Genomic DNA, 19256 nt, shown 5'->3' on the forward strand with positions numbered 1-19256 from the left:
TGCTGTTCAGGACATGCTGACAGGCGCATGTGCGAGCTGCCGTTTGCCTATTGGGCGATATGTCCTTACTCGCGAGTGTACTTAAAGTGAGTGTCCTTAAATCGGGGTATTCAAAGTGAGGTAGAGTGTGATGCTGCAAAAATTAGAAAGAGTTCCATCTGTAGCATATTATGAGCATAATGATCCAGATGACAATGGAGTGTCCAGGAGAGATAAGTAAATACACAATAGGAAGGGATATGTGTCTAGTGGTGTCCACTTGACAACCACAAATTTGACACAGTAATAAGCACCCAACCAGGTATAAGTGATTCAGGTAATAAAGTTGCACAGGTGTACATATACATATATGGCAGGGCACTGCGGCCCTTTACCTGTGTGCTTCTGAGGACACTCCAGACACCAGGGGCGTGCAGTCCATCCAAGGTATATTCCAGTAGATGTTGCAGATGATGAACAGCACAGCCAGAAGAATCCAACTTCAGACTTGACCGAAGAGAAGGAAAAAAGCGAGCAACTCCAAAATGGCAATAAGGTCAGGTTTATTGCAGGCTAGACAAACAATAACAGGACCACACGAACGCACCTACGCGTTTTGTGCAACAGCACTTTATCAAGGTGACAAGAAAATACAAATGCTGCATCTTTATACTTACCTGAGTTGTGAGACCCCCTGCTTCAGTCCTATGTAATAAAATCAGCCCAGCTTCATTACCTTAGTGGCTAACCGCTACGGTAATTAAGGAGTTAAGCAACAGTACCTGCTTTGTTGGTGGTAGAGAAGGTGGGTGAAGGTTGTACTGTAGTTGTCTCGTGTGGGGGGGGCGTTGAGTCTCCTGGGGGGAGGGGGTGTAGCAGGAGGGGTTAACCCCTTAATTACCTTAATGGTAGTAACCGCTAAGGTAATGAAGGGACTAACCACTCCCGGATGGCCTAACCACCCACACTGGGGCAACTACTACCTTCACCCACCCCCTCTTGCACCAGCTAAGCGGGTACTGGTGGTTAATCCCTTCATTAGTTTAGCCTGACGTGGGCCCTGACGTGGGACATTTAAACTTGCTGGAGATACCGGCACCTTATATGGAGGCCTGTACCTTGGGAAGCAGGGGTTCCGGGACCTGAAACTAATGCTGTTCACGTCCAGAGACCTCCTGCTTCAAATCGCATGTTATTGAAATCTTAATAAATACAGCGCAGTCGCCTGTGAGAGCTGTGCAGGGAGATGCAGTTTCTCTCTGCTCTCTCTCTGTGCAGCTGTTCCAGACTGATGGTGGGAAATCGAACGTTAGACATTTCGCTTAGAAAGCAACTACTAACTCGTGCGGTATGTCATTTTTTTTTTAACAAACAGTATTTAAAATCGATATCTTACTGAATACCGTTTTTTTTTTTTTTTTTTTTTTTTTTTTTATAAATGTCATACCGTGAGGTAGTAGCATGCAAACACGTTCAATGTTGCAGTGATAACATCGAAGCTACCTGAATAGGCCCCAAAGTCTCCTACATATAATATTAAGTGTATGCTTTCTGTGTATGGACTGCGAGTGCTCATTTGCTATCATTACCCAGAATCCCTGGCTGCAGTGGAAGCATTGTATGCTGGGTGATTATAGGGAAAGTCGGGTTCCTGGACCTGTCTGAAGCATGTGAATGTGCTCACAAGTGGTATTTTTATATGCTTCCTCTATGTAAACTGCAATGAATGTTCTATGACACTGCAGCAACTTAATCATTGCATTTTAAGACATGTAGTGTGGGGAGGCATGTATTCTTTCTCCCTGTATCTAAATATATAGATAGATTTTAAACAAAAGTGACTGCGCCTCAAACTGATGAGATTTTGTTTTATTCTGCTGGAAACTGTGTATATTTGTCTGGTTCTGGTATTACATGACACCATTTTATCCTTGAAGATATTTTGAGACATGTTGTCTGCTGTGTGTAATCTTTTTTGTGTGACTAAAACCACGTGTTGGGATTTGATGCAACGCCGTAGAAATTTGTCTCCAAACTATCATTTGAACCTATTCAGTGACAACAGAGTTGTTACACTGAAATACCAGACAGCTTGCCATTTTTCTGTTAATTACAGAAATTACATATAAAATGCATGAATTAACGTTGTGGGGAAGCATAATATATAGGGAATCCCCTTTCTGATAGGAGATATACAGAAAGAGGAGGAATGAAGATAAATGTGTTGGGCATCTCGGTGGATAGAAATAATATTGGTGAATTTTATGGCAGGGCAATCTTATTGTTGGTGTTTCCATGCTACAAAAAATATTCCTCTATAAGACTGCATTTAGATTGAGCCTTCAGGTCAGAAAGAGAGAGCGTTTGGTAAACACTGATGGGAAGATGGTTTAAAATAAAAAGAAGTGAGGGTTTAGGTGTACAAGCGCTATAGAAACATGAACAGAAAGAAGTCAGCTTGGTGCAAAATGCAAGAGGAGGAGTGTGTCACAAGTTTAGAGCTGATGGCAGCTTACCTACAAAGGTTCGTCCCCCTTACTGTTACCAGAGGGGAAAGCCCCACCTATTCTTTTACCTCTGGTGCTGGCCTCACTCTTCTCAGCCCCCCATTCTCTTACTGAAAATGTCAACTCCTATTCTACAATCTGTGATGGTTCTTATAGATTGCGTACCCTGATGGTTTTTTTGTAAATACGATGTAGCGCTATGGTCTGTCACGTGGCTGCGAGAATGGACTGCTCAGCCATGTGCAATGCCTTGACAGTCCGCGGCACACTGCTTAGCAGTAGGTAATGGCCGATTGGGATTAACACACGGGGCGGTCCCTGCATCTGAATGGGCATCGCGCTGTGTGAATCCTACCGGGCTCTACTTGTCTGTAAGAGACGCGCAGTTAGTGAGACTGAATCACTCGCTCTACCTGCGCGCCTCTATAGGCGATCACACAGCTTTTATTTTATTTTAATAACACCGTATTGAAGCATGAGGTCTCCGGAACTGAATCGCATTAATTTCATGTCCCGGGACCCTCTGCTTACAGCCCCGGTATCGGGTGCTGGTATCCCCACCATGTTGAAATTCTCCCGTGTCACGGCCCACGAGTCCGGGACATTTAAACAATGTAGGGAGATACCGGCACCCCATAACGGGGGCTGTAACTCGGGAAGCTGGGGGTCCCCGAGGCTAAAATTAATGAAGATCAGGCTGGAGACCGCCTGCTTCAATACTGTGTTTATCAAAATAAAATAAAAATCGCTTTATTAGTTTTGTGGCTAGCTGCGAAGGCAATGAAGGGGTTAAGCCAGGGTACTTGGTTTAGAGGGGGTGGGTGAAAAGGGTTGTTGCCCCCTAGGGGGTGGTTAGGTCTGCAGGGAAGGTTGCGGGGGGGGGGGGTAACCCCTTAATTACCTTAGTGGTAGTAACTGCTGTGGTAATGAAGGGGTTAATCCCTCCCACTTCCCACCGAGGGGCCTAACCACCCACCCCGGGACAACTACCGCCTCCTCTCACCTCACCTACCCACAATAAATATTACAATACAAACACAGATATAATACATTGAACACCCCCCAACACATATAGTACAGTAATGGGCAAAATCCCTATTATCCAGATCTGGATAATAGCACATTTGCCCATTATTAAATTAAACATAACCAAAACATTACCTAGTCAGCATATAGTAAAATAAAGTTGTGCTTACCCCCCTGCCAGGATGAAGGCCGCCCTCATCCTCCTCATCTTCATCTGCGTCCTCGTCTTCAGTGGGCATCGAGTAAAATTAAAAATTGAACTACTGACCTGCAACCCCTTAATCATTTTAGCGGTTATTAACCACTATGGTAATTAAGGGGTTAATCCCCCTCCCGCAACCCTCACGGAGGCCTAACCACCCTCCCCGGGGCAACTACACCCACCTCCTCTACCCATTGATTGTCACAGTGGCAATGAATGGGCAAGCTACAAATAAAAAACAAGCACTGAATAAAATACATTACAGTTCAATTTAAAAAAAAAACAGTTGCCAATAAACCAATTGATTGTCACAGTAGTAAACCATGCCCACATTATGGGTATGGATTGCCACAATGTCAATAAATGGGGAACCTAAAACAAAAAGAAGCAAGCACCAAATACAATTCATGACCTCTAAATAAAAGCAAACATTTGCAAAAAAAAAATGCATTGCTTGTCACTATGCTTATCTATATCCAGAAAGGGGTGTGGATAAACACATTGGCAGTCAATGGGCATCTTTAAAAAAAAAATAAAAAAAATACACAATTCAATCAAATACAGTCAATGTGTTTCTTACCTTTGCTGGATTCCCCCTCGTCATCCTACTCCGGCACCAATCTTGGCCCACGACGTAATGCTCCTCAACAGCCGATGCACAGAAGTCTATGATCCTCTGTTGAATGAAGAGGAGTCTCTGGAGAGTTCTTCAGTTCTTTCTTCTTTCTTTCCTTCTTTATAATCCAAAGGGTCCAGATGTTGCTCCAATGGCTTCTTGGGCTCAAATGAGACGTGACATGCCTTATATAAGGCCTGTGACATCACATTTGATTGTCAAATGGTACACCCCCAATCTGATTGGTTGGTGTACCGTGTTATGGCTTCCTTAAAAAAATGGATGTGACGTCATCTTAAAGGGAGAGAAGCCAGCAAGGAAGGATATGCTTCCCTCCCTCTAATATGACGTCACATTCTTTTTTTTTTTTTTTTAATGGAAGCCATCACATGGTATACTAACCAATCGGATTGGGGGGTGTACCATTTGACAATCAAATGTGATGTCACAGGCCTTATATAAGGCCTGTCACGTCTCATTTAAGCCCTAGAAGCCTCTCAGAGCAACATCTGGACCCTTTGGATTATAAAGAAAGGAAGAGCCGAAGAACTCACCGGAGACTCCTCTTCAATCAACAGACGATCATGGACTTAAGAAACAAATTGATTGTATTTTATTTAATTGTGTATTTTTTTTTATTATTAATATTGACTGCCAATGTGTTTTTCTATGGCGCTTTCAGGGTATAGATGAACACAGTGACAAGCAATGCATTTGTTGGCAAATGTTTCCTTTTATTTAAATGTCATGTATTTTATTTGGTGCTGTTTTTTTAGGTTGCCCATTTATTGCTATTGTGGCAAGCCATGCCCATATTGTAGGAATGTTTTACCACTGTGTCAATCAATTGGTTTATTGGCAAATGTTTTTTTTATTATTGAAATGGAATGTATTTTATTTAGTGTTTGTTTTTTTTATTTGTCGCTTGCCCATTCATTACCATAGTGGCAAACCATGCCCATGTTATGGGCATGGTTTGCCACTGTGAAAATCAATGGGTAGAGGGGTCGGGGATAGCTGCCCCGTAAAGGGTGGGTAGGCCTCCCAGGTGGGTAGCGGGAAGTGCGTTAACCCCTTAATTACCATAGTGGTTAATAACTGCTAAGGTGATTAAGGGGTTGCAGGTCAGTAGTTCGATTTTTTTATTTTGCTGTCGGTGCCCACTGAAGATGAGGAGGATGACAGCCTTCATCCTGGCAGGGGTAAATATAGCTGGGGGGAGGAAGGGGGTTATTCAATGTATTGTATTGGTGTTTGTATTGTAATGTTTATTGGGGGTACTGGTGGTGGGTGAAGGGGGTTGCTGGGTGGGTAGTGGGAGGGGTTAACCCTTTCATTACCATAGCGGTTAGTATCGCTAAGGTAATGAAGGAATTAACCCATCCTGCAACCTTCCCGGTAGGCTTAACCACCCACCCGTAGGCAACTACCCCCTTCACCCACCCCCTATACCCCCAATAAACCAAGTATTCTTGCTTAACCACTTCATTGCCTTAGCGACTAGCCGCTAAGGTAATGAAGCTGTTTTTATTTTAATAACACAGTATTAAAGCAGGGGGTCCCCGGAGCTGAACCACATTAATTTCAGCCTCGGGGACCCCTGCTTCCCCGTTATGGCCTGTAACAAACACACATTTGTTTGTTCCTATGTTCGTAATGAAACTCCACAGCAGTTGTTACTGGTTGCAAATGCAGTTCACTTAAAAATATTTTACTTACAGCTAAATGTATTTTTGGTAATCAGGCATTGGGGTCACTGTTTCTCAGTGTGCTTGGACTTATGAAACACTAAGAAAGGTTTTTTCTTTTTTTTTTATTTATTTGCTTGCATTTTTGAAAGAAAAAAAAAAGAAGGCATTAGATTACATGACAAGGTTAATTGCTTAAATTCATAGTACTGCCAGTGGTAGTAAATATTGAGTTATGGGACAATCGCCTTCTGCCTTTTATGACACATCTAATTACAAATGGCTGTAGCTTGAATTTTAGCAGTAAGCTTAGCTGTAATGACAGAGATTATACAGAACCACATGGGCACTGTAAAGTTTGTAGCTCTGCTGGACAGTGGGCTGAAAAATGCACACCACAGTAGCAGGTACTCTGCTCCCTTCTCTAACTATTGTTGAAAAAGCAGTGAGGGAGATGAGGACGCACAGGTGTGTGTGTGTCATTAATTTAATGTATGCTATCCTGCAATATAAATTAACGAAAGTAGCACAGGTATACAGTATATTGTACATGCAATAATATTTGATATTGAACTTTCTAGATGTAGGTTTTGGGCCTAAATCTAATCTTTAGATCTAAGAACGCCAAAAGGCAGTGGGACAGGGGGGAGTAGCTGCACAATTATAAGGTAACCACCAACACAGCAAAAATGGAGGATGGTGAAGAGAAAAGAAAAGTATAGAGAGAAAAGCTCCAAGTGACAATGAGTAGGAAAAAAAACAATGTACTGAGAAAGACACGGATGAAAAGCTCAGCTTCTGCTGGAAAATATCCCGCAATGTATAGTTTTTATAGGAACATTTATTTATTTATAAAATCTTTTACCAGGAAGTAATACATTGAGAGTCACCTCTCGTTTTCAAGTATGTCCTGGGCACAGAGTTATGATGACCGATACATGGTTACATTAAATGAACAGGGTTATACATTCAATTTACAGACATTTCATGGGCAGTTAGAGATAATATGATTATGTGCATATGTAACTGTTACAGACCAGATTAAAATGTCCACAGCTGAACTCTTATAATTAAGTATACAGGAGGTGGTTTCTACATAGACAGTCTTACAGGAATCATGGTAAAACAAATGTATAGCAAAGTGGCAACTGCATTTGGAAGTGAACAGGTTCCATTTAAATTCTGAAATAACCATTCAAATGGTAAAGTCGTTATTTTATTGCTCGGGGAATGTAGTTAAAGGCAATTTCAGCATATGTTGCTTCATGGGGCTGCACATATTAAATACTGTATGTTTGAAGACTAGTAGACATTTGGGAAAGTTGCACAAAGCCTTTGATCTGGCTTTAGACATCCTTTCCATCCTCCGATACAAAAGGCAAACCTGGACAGTTCAATGATCTGTAGTGTAGACAGATTAGCCTCAGATTCTAGAAGTTCAAGAACGAAACCTGTAAATCCTTTCCAATTATTTTCCTGACATTTGGGATCTGTGATAGTGTTACACATTTAATCCCCACTGTCTCCCCCTAATAGACTGAAATGAACAGCCTCTCATGGCACCAAGGGGCAGCGGTGACAGTCATATGTTTAATAGGCAAAATATTTGGTGATTACCTTTTTTTTATATCATATTTTTAGCATTTGAGATAATTTTTCAGTAATGTTTTGTATGTGATTGTTTCCATGGTAACCTGACACACGTGAGGCGATTCTCTTTATCTCTTCTCGTTTTCATGTGATGTCCGCGTTTTGAGTAAGATCTGCCCTCCCCCTTTCTGCTCTGCATTCTTTCCTTGTTTTGATATTCACACCTACTGTAGCACCACACGCGCGCACACGCACGCACACGCAGCTGTGCGATCTTACCTTTGTTGTTGGGCTGGTTAGAGTTACACTTTCAGATCGATATTAAATTGCTATTACATACAACATATTAAAATCAGCAGAGAATTTATTACATGATACAATCACAATTTGTCCACTCTTAACTGTGCTGCTGAATTGAACTCTTCAAAGCTCACACCCAGCGTGTAATGGAATTGTAATGAGCTGGAAGCTCTGAGCCATATAGCACATTTTCTAGCATTACTAATGATTCTTTCATAAAGTAAGGTACTGTATTGTATATTTCAAGTCTGTTCAATAGATTATCAAAGTGGGGTACTAAAGCCTAACTTGTGAAAAGTACAAAAGCGTGGGACGGAAGATACAGTACTATCAAATATATTTATTGATTGCTTTCATCCGTTCGCAGCAAAAATGGCAAAGTTGCAGTGACCAGGGATGTATTATAAAGCAATTTTTTTTTAAAGAAAAACTAAAATTAAGAGGACTCATATTGTATATCTATATATCTCCAAAACACAAATGTTGATAAATGGCTTGAGAAGGGACTTTTTGTCCTGAAAGCTTGGTCTTCTCTTCCAACATCAGTTAGCCATTAACATGTATAATTATTTCCCTACGTTTGTTTTTATTATTTGAGACAACCTCCTTTTCTTGTACATGCTAACACGGTGCCACCATCCACTATCCAAAACACCTGGATGATTTCATTGCAATATGGAAGAAAAGCCAACTCGCATCAAATATTATTTTCTTTCTTCCATCTATCTGGGGTTGAATCTTTCAAGCACAAATGTAGCTTGGGACACTTCAGTATTCCTTTGAATTGTTTATTTTTACAGAATCACTAAACATCCAAAAGCAACATATAGAACGGCTTCTACTCAACAACAAAAATAAAGTAATCGCAAAACAATATAGTTGGCTCTTGACAACAGTTACAAGCGTCTCCTGTCTGTCGATAATGCCCTCTCGCCTCATGCAAACACTAGTAGTAAAATCATATCAGTGAAATGAATCACTTCTCTAAAGTCTACTTTTAAATGATCAGAGTGACTCCGTGACACAGCACAAAGCAACACTATAGACCTGATCAGGATTGTGTGTTTGTTACTGCAACTTTAATATGCTATAATCTAAGATCTGGCAGTGTAGAAGGATAGTAATTTCACTTGTTTGACACCCTTGACTGTAGATTCCTTGTAAGTTGTGAAATTTTTTAAGGAACCAATATGAAATGTCTTTTCTCCAGAAGCAGCACAGCTACTAGATATTTGCACTAGACTAGACCCTTAACTCAACATACTGTAGTTTTGTATACACATTTTATTGGACCAATTATTTTTGTCGGAATGGAAGCTAATCATAAACCTCTTATTAAGGGGTTCACTGTCATGTACACAACATTGAGTGTATGTAACTTGCCGCAATACATGCTTCAACCTGTGTATATATGCGTGTGTAATATATGTAGCCATCATCATGTGTGTCTAATGAGGTTATTCACTAAAGTGCCATTTAGTTTAAAGGCTAATATCTTGCTATAAGAATTATCATGCTTTAGTAATTAAACCTCTTGAGAGATTCACTAGCCTCTGATACGCATATCCCACCGCAATCTTGCGTTAGCAGTATTTTCAATCTATGGCAATTAACGCAGATTCGCTGTGAGATAACCCATATCACAGATTAGTGAAGATTGTTATGGGGGCCCAGATTGTGTTTCTGAATAGTATGTTGGTAATATGTGATCAGTTGCTGCCATCTGCTGGAAGTGAACTAAAAATGTCAGCTCTCCTTGAACATTATAAAAAGCATTCCAGTACATTGAAAATATCCCAGAATAAAGTAAATAAACAGTAGGGTAATGATAGCTTGTGCAACAATTTGGTAATATTATGTGTTTGATAAGTAAGTGTCCACTAATCCTCATGCATTTTTAATTTTTTTTTGTATTACGCAGCATTTCATGCGTCATTTCAAGTTTATCGTTTTTTCAACTTTCTTTTATTGTTTTACACAATTATTCAGAGGAGGACAAGGGGTGGGGAGGGAAGGGTTACAAAAAGAGAAAGGGAGGGGAGGGTTTTGGGTGACATTTGAAGGAATATACATACATCTGTTCAACAGACCATTTGTATACTTTAACAATTTATTGGCTATGTTTTTGAGCACTCTTCCATGCCTACAACTTAACTATATAGGAAAACAACTGGTTGTGAGCAACATAAGAACCCATCTTGTTCAGTCAGGGATAGTTTACCTTTTAATGATATAAAAGTCATAGGTTTAAGGCCTGAAGAATTACATAATGCTTATTGTAAATGAATTTCTGAAGAACAATATGAAATATTCTGTCTGTCAAATATTTGATAGATTATTACAAAGTTATATACGGTAGCTTACAAAAGTGATTAAATGCTTTAGCTACTAACGTCTTATTTGTTTATTAAATCTGCTGGGTTCTAATTGAACTTTTACTGTTTTTGTTTTTTCCAGACATACCTAAAAGAAATTTTGAGAGACATTGGCATCTACAATGTTAAAGGAACTCACAAGAACACATGGGAGCTGAAACCAGAATACAGACATTACCAGGGAGGAGAGAAGAGTGACTAGCAGTAATAACTCGCATGTAACCTGGAGAACTGGCCATGCAACTGCAAATAAAATGGACATACCGTAGATTACAGACTTTTTATTTCCAACACCTCTTTCACTGTCAGAGGGGCCTGCAACACACTGAAACCAAAACCAATGCATTGCAGGTGCCTGTGCCAGCGAAGATGTTAGACCATTTGAGTATAAGAAGCTTCGTCTTTGCTAAAGATCAACATTTTGGCAATTTGTTTGCAGGGTTTCAACAGCCATTCTTCTCTTTTTTTTTTTTTTAATTTAAGATTGTATAAGATTTCATGTTACAAAAGCCAGTTTTAGTAAACCTTCCGTAAATTCATAGATCTCTTCTGCTAGCATGTTTTTTTTACACCGTTGCCCCATTTTCATTGGCTGGTCCTGAAAATACGTGGATAGTTCTTGTGATTTTGATCCACCACTCCATCGTTACAGCGATTGTATGCATTTCTTCACTTATTTAGAACTCTTACATTTGGTTCAGGTAGGAGCAATATAACCGGTGTAGAATGGTGGCGGATATTCTTTACCCCATTATACCTGATTGTACAGCATTGAATCCAGCTTAAATTAAAACAAGTTTGTTTTGTTTCCCATCTTTCCCTTCTTTCCCTTCTCCAACCGCACAAAAACATGGCAGGATATATAACATTGACACCTTTGCTACCAGAGTGGCTAGCAATGCATTGCTCTACCTCTGGAAGAGAGAGAGGAGAATTGTCCACTTTCGGCCTTCCCAGAAACCTACTAGCAAGAATGGGTGCTTTGCAGAAATGTGTTTTGTTCTTTCATTACGAATTGCTTTGGGGTATTAAAAATGCATAATAAGTTATGAGTAGTCACTGCAGTGTGTTTATATTCCCACTCCAACCTGAACCGATCCTTTTGAATGAAATCCTTTACTGTTATCTCTTAGTGCTCCAAAAAGTTAGATGAAAGTGCAATGCAATTCACTGTACATTTCAAATATATACTAATATGCTGGGGTAACTCCTTTTTTAAATCTTCATGCTTTAATATTTTGTTTTTTTAAATATGGTTTCAATGTGACTGTAAATATTTTTCTATTGCATAATGTTTTTTTGTTTGTTTTTTTGTATTATACCCGTTTTGGGTACAAAAGAATATAAAAATGTTGGTAGAAAAAAAAATTACAAAACTGAGTAGTCATGAAACAAGCTGCACTGTTATATTATAATTATTTCTTAATGAGGAAAAAAGTACATGTAAACATTCAGACGTAAAAATGGCATGCAATTATGTCCCTGAGAAAAGTGCAGTATAAGTGCAGTATAACAAAGCCAGGGATCACCGCAGAAAGCATAAAAACGTTCATTCAATGGAGACATAACATAATTTTTTTTTACATTTTATAGCGCTTCAGTGGTTGCAGCTTTAAGTATCTTTTTGTCTTTACATTTATAGTAGCTGTGACCTTTCCTGTTCATAACAATCCATTTTGAAGTATTACAGCTTTGCTTAATGATAAAAAAAAAACCATAGAAACATAAGATAAAAAAACACAATTATGCAATACAACAGATTTTTTTTTGTGAATTTATTGTATAAATGAATGGTTAAAAAAAAATCTTAACTGTAAATACTTTCTACACCCAGCGATGTCCTTCTGATGACCTAAAACAATCAGAAAGAAAGATATTTGTATTAAATAATGTTTTCTCAGTGAACAATTGTTTTTATATGTAGTAAAGTCATGTAACAACTTCATTAGGCTATCAATGTGCTCACTCTTCAGGAGCAAGGGACTCATAAAAAAAAGTACATTCACTTTTTGTCAAGGTCAAAACTATTCTAATAAAATCTTTCTTAACTTGGTTCTGTCTTTTTCTCAATCTCCTCTTTTCCAATGGTCTCATAGTTTTCCTTGCCTTAGCTCCCATCGCTCTTGAAAACTGGATTACTGTGAATCATATTGCTCAATTTATTTCTACCTGGTGATTTAGAGCCATTAGTTGGGGAAGAATATGAGCAAGGAAGAGTGTAACAGAAAAGGAATATGCTATGGGAAGAGTAATGATCTAGGAAAAGGTCATCGATTAAGCAGCGAAAGAGAGAAATGCACATGGGAGATGGAAATATCCAAAACAGCATGCAGTCTAAGAAAATGGGAAAGGAGAAATTAGAATATTAAAGAGAATCAAACCGTAATCATACAGAATGGCACTCATTAAAAGCACTTGCTATTTTTATATTTCCATGCACTGGGACACAATGGGTGCAAATATCACCACTTTTTTTTTAATGCACTGGTGTATATCCCGTGATGTTTTGGAAAAGTGGGGGAATCAAAAATCTATGAAACTGGTTCATTAGAGGTATACCACCACCATAGTGTCCGATGCTAATTAATGCTTAAATAGTGCATATTTGTGCATGTAGAATTGTTAGCAACAACAGAAAATTGTGAACGTTGGTTCTTACAGTAATGGAAATTATTCCTCATTTAACAATGTGTAGTGAACAGTGGTCACGTATTTATATACAATGAAAACCTGTGTACATATGGAAGGCTACAGAAGTATAAATGGTAGCCATATAACACCAGTCAGTACAGTATTTGTTGAGTGGAGTCACAAAGGATGTTACAGAACGTTCTGTACAAAAAAATAGAGAGAAACAAGACGTTTGAAGCGAAAGATGTGTAACACCAGTTTATTTGTTGAGGAGTTGCAAAGGTGCTTATAAGACATTAACTGGAGATGGCAATAAGTATAGACAAGCTGTGTTAGAGGATAAGAGGCTTTTCAGTATTGGTCTAGATGAGGTATAAAGTACCCTTCAATATATCTCCATTGAAACTACAGCTGGTACTTTGGTGTTACTGTTTTCAAACTGCAGTAACATTGCCCATGTTAAATATCAGAATCATTTGCAGATCGCATCAGTGTCCAAGTAGCCAGTAATTTGATTGTAAAAGCTGTCAGGCTAGCTGTAGGTGTAGCTCAGAATAAATTAATTTTAAGGTCTTTGCAAGGTTGACTGTCGCACCATACAGAACAGAGTTAAACCTTAAAATGTGGCAACACCACAAAATTACACCAGACCGACAGCGCATGTGGTGAAGGTAAAAAAAGACAAAAAAAATAAATAGAAGAAATGAACCCAATAATCTTGCAGAGAGGGGGAGTGGGTGACGAGACCTCAAATTGCAAAGTTAGAATCAATATAAAAAGATAAACAAATATAGTAACAACAAATATGCTTGGCTGGCCCCTTTTTTTTCAGTAAAGTGATACAAACCTCATTACGGCTTTAGGTGAATAATAAAGTGCAACCTACAACTTAGCGAGAAATCTTTTCATAATAATATCTAAAAGAAAACGAATTTAAGAAGAGAGTCTGAGAACATTGTGATAAACAAAAGCACAACTGGGTAAAGACATTGTTAGGGGAAGTATATAACGGGATAATCAAACAAAAAGAAGAATATAAATCATTCTAATAAAGTAATGCAGAAAAAAATGATGTAGCAAAACACTGTGTTGATAGGGACAGAGTTCATTTGACATTGCAGTTATATACTGAGGCACAATTCAAACGTCATGAAGAGGTTTTTTTTTCCCTCTATCGTAAAACCATCAATCTCATAGCTGATTTACGACAAAGGGTGGATTTATGTGGTTTACATGGGAAGGGAATATTTAAATCTGGGAAAAGATTATGTAAATCCGATCTCATCAGAGGTGTATTTGGGACCAAACACATGCGACCTCATCTTCTGTACCAGTGACCTCTCTGAGAGAAAACCTACAACATTTGGTATTGTACTTTATAAGGATTTCTATTCGATATTTTATCCTTTTATTTTAAGAAGCTGTTCTGCATTTATTTTTAACTGTCTGTTTCTTGTAATCCTTTTTTGTGTAACCTAAGCACTGTATTTTTTTATATATAGATATATACAGTGCTCGACAAATTCAATCGCCCAGTCGCCAACGACGATCGTATTTAGCCTCCTGGCGTCTTACAATTCCCCTGCTCGGAAAAAAAAATCCCCCTGCCTGATTGGCTGACACGTGTTGGCGCGCTGTCAGGACTTTTTTTTTTTTTGCGTGCAGCCAGCCCTCTTGAGCTGAGCAGTCAAGCCCGCCCTTTTCTGCACAGAGGTACCGGTAAGTACTCTCTCCCTGCCACCCGGCGCACGGCGCTCCCTTGCATCCCGGCGCTCCCTTGCCTCCCATGGGCACACCGCCTGGGTTGCGGAGGGGGGGTTGTGTTGCCCGCTCCATGCGGGCGGCGCATGGCTGTGCACATGTGGGGTGGTGGTGGTTCCCATGCTTGCCCGCTCCATGTGGGCGGACTGTGAGGGGGAAGCTGGTGAGGGACGAGTTTTGGTGCTTCCCCCCCGTACTGCAGTGTGTGTGTGTGTGTGTGTGTGTGTGTGTGTGTGTGTGTGTGTCACCAGAAGTAGTCAGTCAGTCACCCACCCAGGCTCTGTGTCTGTCTCTCACACTCTCAGTGCGGGAATGAGGGTACCTGGATATTGAGGGACTGCGGATCAGGAAAAGATCCCAGGCGGGATTGCTGCTTTAGATATTGTGAAGCGGGGGGGCTTCCAGGCACTGGTTAAGGAGTTCAGGAAACTAGTCATTCACATCTGGCTTTTTTTTTTTTCTAGATCCGACATTTACACACGCACACTTGCACACACGCACACGTAATTATGTAACAAGGACTAATTGTAGTAAAGTATAAATGTAATACAATAAATAAACTGTTATGTCAAAAACGAATGTTATTAGTTCTTACTGGGAATTTTCAATTAGTTTTTTTTTAAAGCGGGGCTAGGTGGCGAGTAGATTTTTTTGGTTCGGTGAGTAGATTTTTGGGTGATTTGTGAAGCACTGGATAGATATATAGACTGTGTTCGACAATCCTATACATTTACACGCCCGGGGCGGGTGGATTTAACCTCCGGGCGAGTAAATATTGGCCCAAGCAGCACATGTGTTTGTTTTTTTAAATTGCCCTGCTCACTGGCTGAAAAAAAAAACTCCCCCTACCTGACAGCTGATTAGCGCGGGCTCCAAGGCTTTGTGGGCGCGTGGCCAGGCTCTATATGAGCCCGCCCCCAACGAGCGGCCATTCTTTCTGGCCGGAGATCTGTTGGAGAGTAAGTACTCTCCAATCCTCCATCTTGCGGCCCCTCTGTTCCTTCCCTGCAAGCCCCCTTACTCCCCGCGCAGGGCAGGAGATGGTAGTGGGGGTGTTCCCCCCTTCTCTCCCTGTCCTCGCTTGCACCGACTTCCCGCCGATCCCCGTGGGGGGCAGGAGATGGTCACGGAGGGGGGGGCAGTGGTGGTGCTCGGTCGCGCGTCCTTTCCTCTTCTTCCCCCTGTCGTGTGTGTGTGTATGCGTGGGTTTGTGTGTGTGTGTGTGTGTGTGTGTGTGTGTGTGTGTGTGTGTGTGTGTGTGTATATGCATGCATGGGTGTGTATGTGTATGCATGTGTGTGTATGTATGGGTGTGTGTGTGTGTGTGTGTATGTATGGGTGTGTGTGTGTGCATGGGAGAGTGTGCCTCCCCCCCACCCTGCCGCCTCCCCCCCACCCTGCCGCCTCCCCAAAGATTACACTAAGCCCAGCTATCTTCATGACGGCGCAGCCGCCACATGAGGTGTGGGGGGGGGGGTGATGCCGGTCTGCCCGCCCGACCACTAGCTTCATGCCGTGCGGGACATGCCGGCGAGGGGAGCAGGTCAGTGGCGGCCACGGCAGGGCTGACTGTCCCCTGGGGCGCCCGCTGGGGGACACCTCGCCACGTAAGCCACCTCCCCAAAGCTTCCACTATGCCCGTGTCTGTGTGTCTCTCTCTCTCTCTCTGTCTCTCTCTGTGTGTGTCTCACCCACACTCTCTCACACTCTGGATCTCTTATTTACCCTATATATCTTAACTGCCCTATACTACACCGAAATAACCTATACTGCTTTCTTCCAGATCTGACTCAAGCTTCACACGGAAGACATCGGAATCCCCCCTAACCCAGAAGACAGGTAGGGTGTGTGTGTGTGTGTGTGTGTGTGTGTGTGTGTGTGTGTGTGTGTGTGTGTGTGTGTGTGTGTGTGTATAAATTTGTAAAGAGCCCACAGTGTATACATCGCTTTACAAAAGTATGTGTGGAGTGAGAGTGTATGTCTATGATGTGGGTAGGTGAGGAAGTGTAAGAGGGTGCAGCATTACTCAGTGTGTGTAGATACTATGTGGTCCCAATTGGTATATAGGGATGGAATTACATAGAGTATTTGTATGTGTAAGAGAATAAAAATACAAACCAGCGCCCACAGTGTAAGATAATGTCCAATACAGTAAGTCCAATGGGGGGAAAAGTCCAATGGGTCCAATAGGATGTGGAAATTCCAATCAATGGGTCTGTCACGGGAGACTCCTGTGGCGGGTAGGATCTCAGTGGCCGGAACAGCAGGAGCGTAGTAGGGGTCACAAGCAGAGATCAGAGGTAGGCAGCAGATAGCGAAGTCAGGTAACAAGCAGAGGTCGGCAACGAGGAGACTGGAACAGGACAGGCGAGCAGGGACAGGACAGGTGAGCAGGGACAGGTCTGGAAGCAGGGACTGAGAACGGGAACAAACAGGGACAAGCCAGATTACCAGCAAGGGCTTTTACTGTGAACAGACTCAAATACAGGTACAGGAACAGATCAGGATCAGAGGCATGTGCATAGGAGTCTGACTTGAAACAGAGGCAAGGGAGGAACAGGAAAGGGAGATTTATATATGCAGGCTGAGAGGTGGAGCACAGGTGCAGAGGTGTCAGGTATCAGAGTCTGGAATGTTCCTTAGTTTAGCAGCAGCAATCCCGGTGGACAAGTAGAGGTACTGCAGGCTAGAACAAGACATTGAGAGTGGCAGCAGTCCCGGTGGCCAAGCATGGGTACAGCAGGCTAGAGAAAATGACATTACTCCCCCCTCCCAAGAGCGTTCTCCGGACGATCCTTGCTAGGCTTTTCTGGATATCGTCGGAACAGATTCTCTGCCTTCCTGCTTCAGCAGACCCCATCCGCTTGGAGGAAGATAAGTACTTTTTTTTGTTTTTTGAAATCCCAGTTGGGATCCTGAAGTTTTGTTGCTGCAAAGGTTTCTGCAGGGTTTTTTGTGCCACTTTCTCCCTGAGAAGAATTCCCTTTTACAAAAAAAAAACCCTCCCTGCAGTACCTGTTTTTGCCATTTTCAGACTTTCATTACCTGGACAAGAATTGTCTCTGCATTGTGGGTGGGCCACTGCAGATTTTCAGACTCACATTTCTATTTAAGACGGTTACCTTGATTTACTGCTTTCCCTGGTTTGAAAACTGCTGTTCAGAGGGTCCCCATTTCAAAAGACAAAAGTGCTCCCATTATTTTGTTACTGCATGCTGTGATTTTTCCTGCAATCTGTAGTTCTTCCTATGATGGCTCTAAGGTTTCAGGTTTACCTGCAAGTTCCCCTAAAGTTTGTTTCTCTGCAACCTGTGATATCCCTACGCCTGATATCAAAAGTTTCAGATTTAACTGCAGGGTTCTCTTTCTGATATCCCTATGTCTGATGTCAAAAGTTTCAGATCTAACTGCAAGTTTTCTCTGTAGTAGTTTCCTGCTGTCTATGATATTTATATGTATCCAAAGCCAGGGTGTGCAGCGCACAGCAGTAATGAAAGAGCAGGTCTTGCAGAAAAATGAGTCTTTTATTAACAATTCATAATGGTGTGGGACAGCAGCAAACCTTCAACGCGTTTCGTTCAAAGGAACCCACCCCAACCTTCAGGGTACCTTATGCCCTCTTAAGGCTCAGTACTAATCATTTATTTGTGGATTACCCAGTTATTGCTCCCTTCCTTTAAATACAGTCCCAGCACTTTTTGAGCACCATTCCAAACACAGATATTTATATGCCTGATTTCTATAGTTTCAGATTTAACTGCAGGGTTCTCTGTCTGATATCCCTACGCCTGATATCTAAAGTTTCAGAATTAACTGCAGGTTTCTGTTTATTTTATTTTTTTCCCCTTGCATTTATGATATCTCCGTGACTGATGCTAAGGTCTCAAAAGGGTCAGCTCTCCTATTTTGTCTCTCTGTGTCTAATATTTCTCTTGTTCATTCTTGTGCTTCTGCTTTAAAGACACATTTCCTCTTTACTGGTTTCTTGGGAAGTGTGGTTTCCCCATGTCTGAAATTATGGCTCCCACTCAAAAAACAGCCTTGAGCAGTAAATGTGAACACAGTACCACTGATTCTTCAGAACTTCTCAAAGCAAGGAAGAATAAGAAAAAGAAGGGAGGTATTACTGTGGAAGTTGAAATTAAGGATGAACCTTTAACCCCAGAGTCTGCATTTGATGAAAGAGATACGTTGCAGTTTAAGGCAACTCACAGACTTATCCCAAGAATAGTGGAAGAAAAGAACGATGTATTTAATCCAGGAAAAGATGCCCTAACTCAGACACTTCAATCTGCACGAAAAGAGATTGATTGTCTTCATGGACGTTTAGATAAAGCGCAAGAAGCTAAGGCTGCACTACAGAGCTGTCTATCCTCAGCAATTGCTAAGTGTGTTCTCAGGAAAAAGAAAAGCACCAGTTTGAGAGTGACCTGGATGTCATGTCAGGTGAGCTGGAGAGGGCATATGCTGATGCTGCTGAGGATCAGCGCCTCGCTTCTAAAAGTAACGAATTCCTGGAAATCTCTATGAAGGAAATTGACAGGCTTAATACAGAGCTTAAAGTCTCCCAGGAGGAGATTT

At 41.2% G+C, this 19256-nt stretch overlaps 1 protein-coding gene across 1 annotated transcript in view; it reads left to right on the forward strand.

Annotated features, from left to right (window-relative positions):
* Positions 1-12336, forward strand: part of GTF2F2 (general transcription factor IIF subunit 2) — a 196372-nt gene extending 184036 nt beyond the window's left edge. Inside the window, exon 9 of the mRNA XM_075591111.1 lies at positions 10366-12336. Within this exon, the coding sequence (XP_075447226.1) occupies positions 10366-10485 (120 nt within the window). The 3' untranslated portion in view covers positions 10486-12336. The remainder of the gene's footprint in view (positions 1-10365) is intronic.
* The last annotated feature ends 6920 nt before the right edge of the window (positions 12337-19256 follow it).

Source organism: Ascaphus truei, chromosome 3 (genome assembly GCF_040206685.1).
Source record: "Ascaphus truei isolate aAscTru1 chromosome 3, aAscTru1.hap1, whole genome shotgun sequence".
In the NCBI taxonomy this organism is placed as follows: Eukaryota; Metazoa; Chordata; class Amphibia; order Anura; family Ascaphidae; genus Ascaphus; species Ascaphus truei.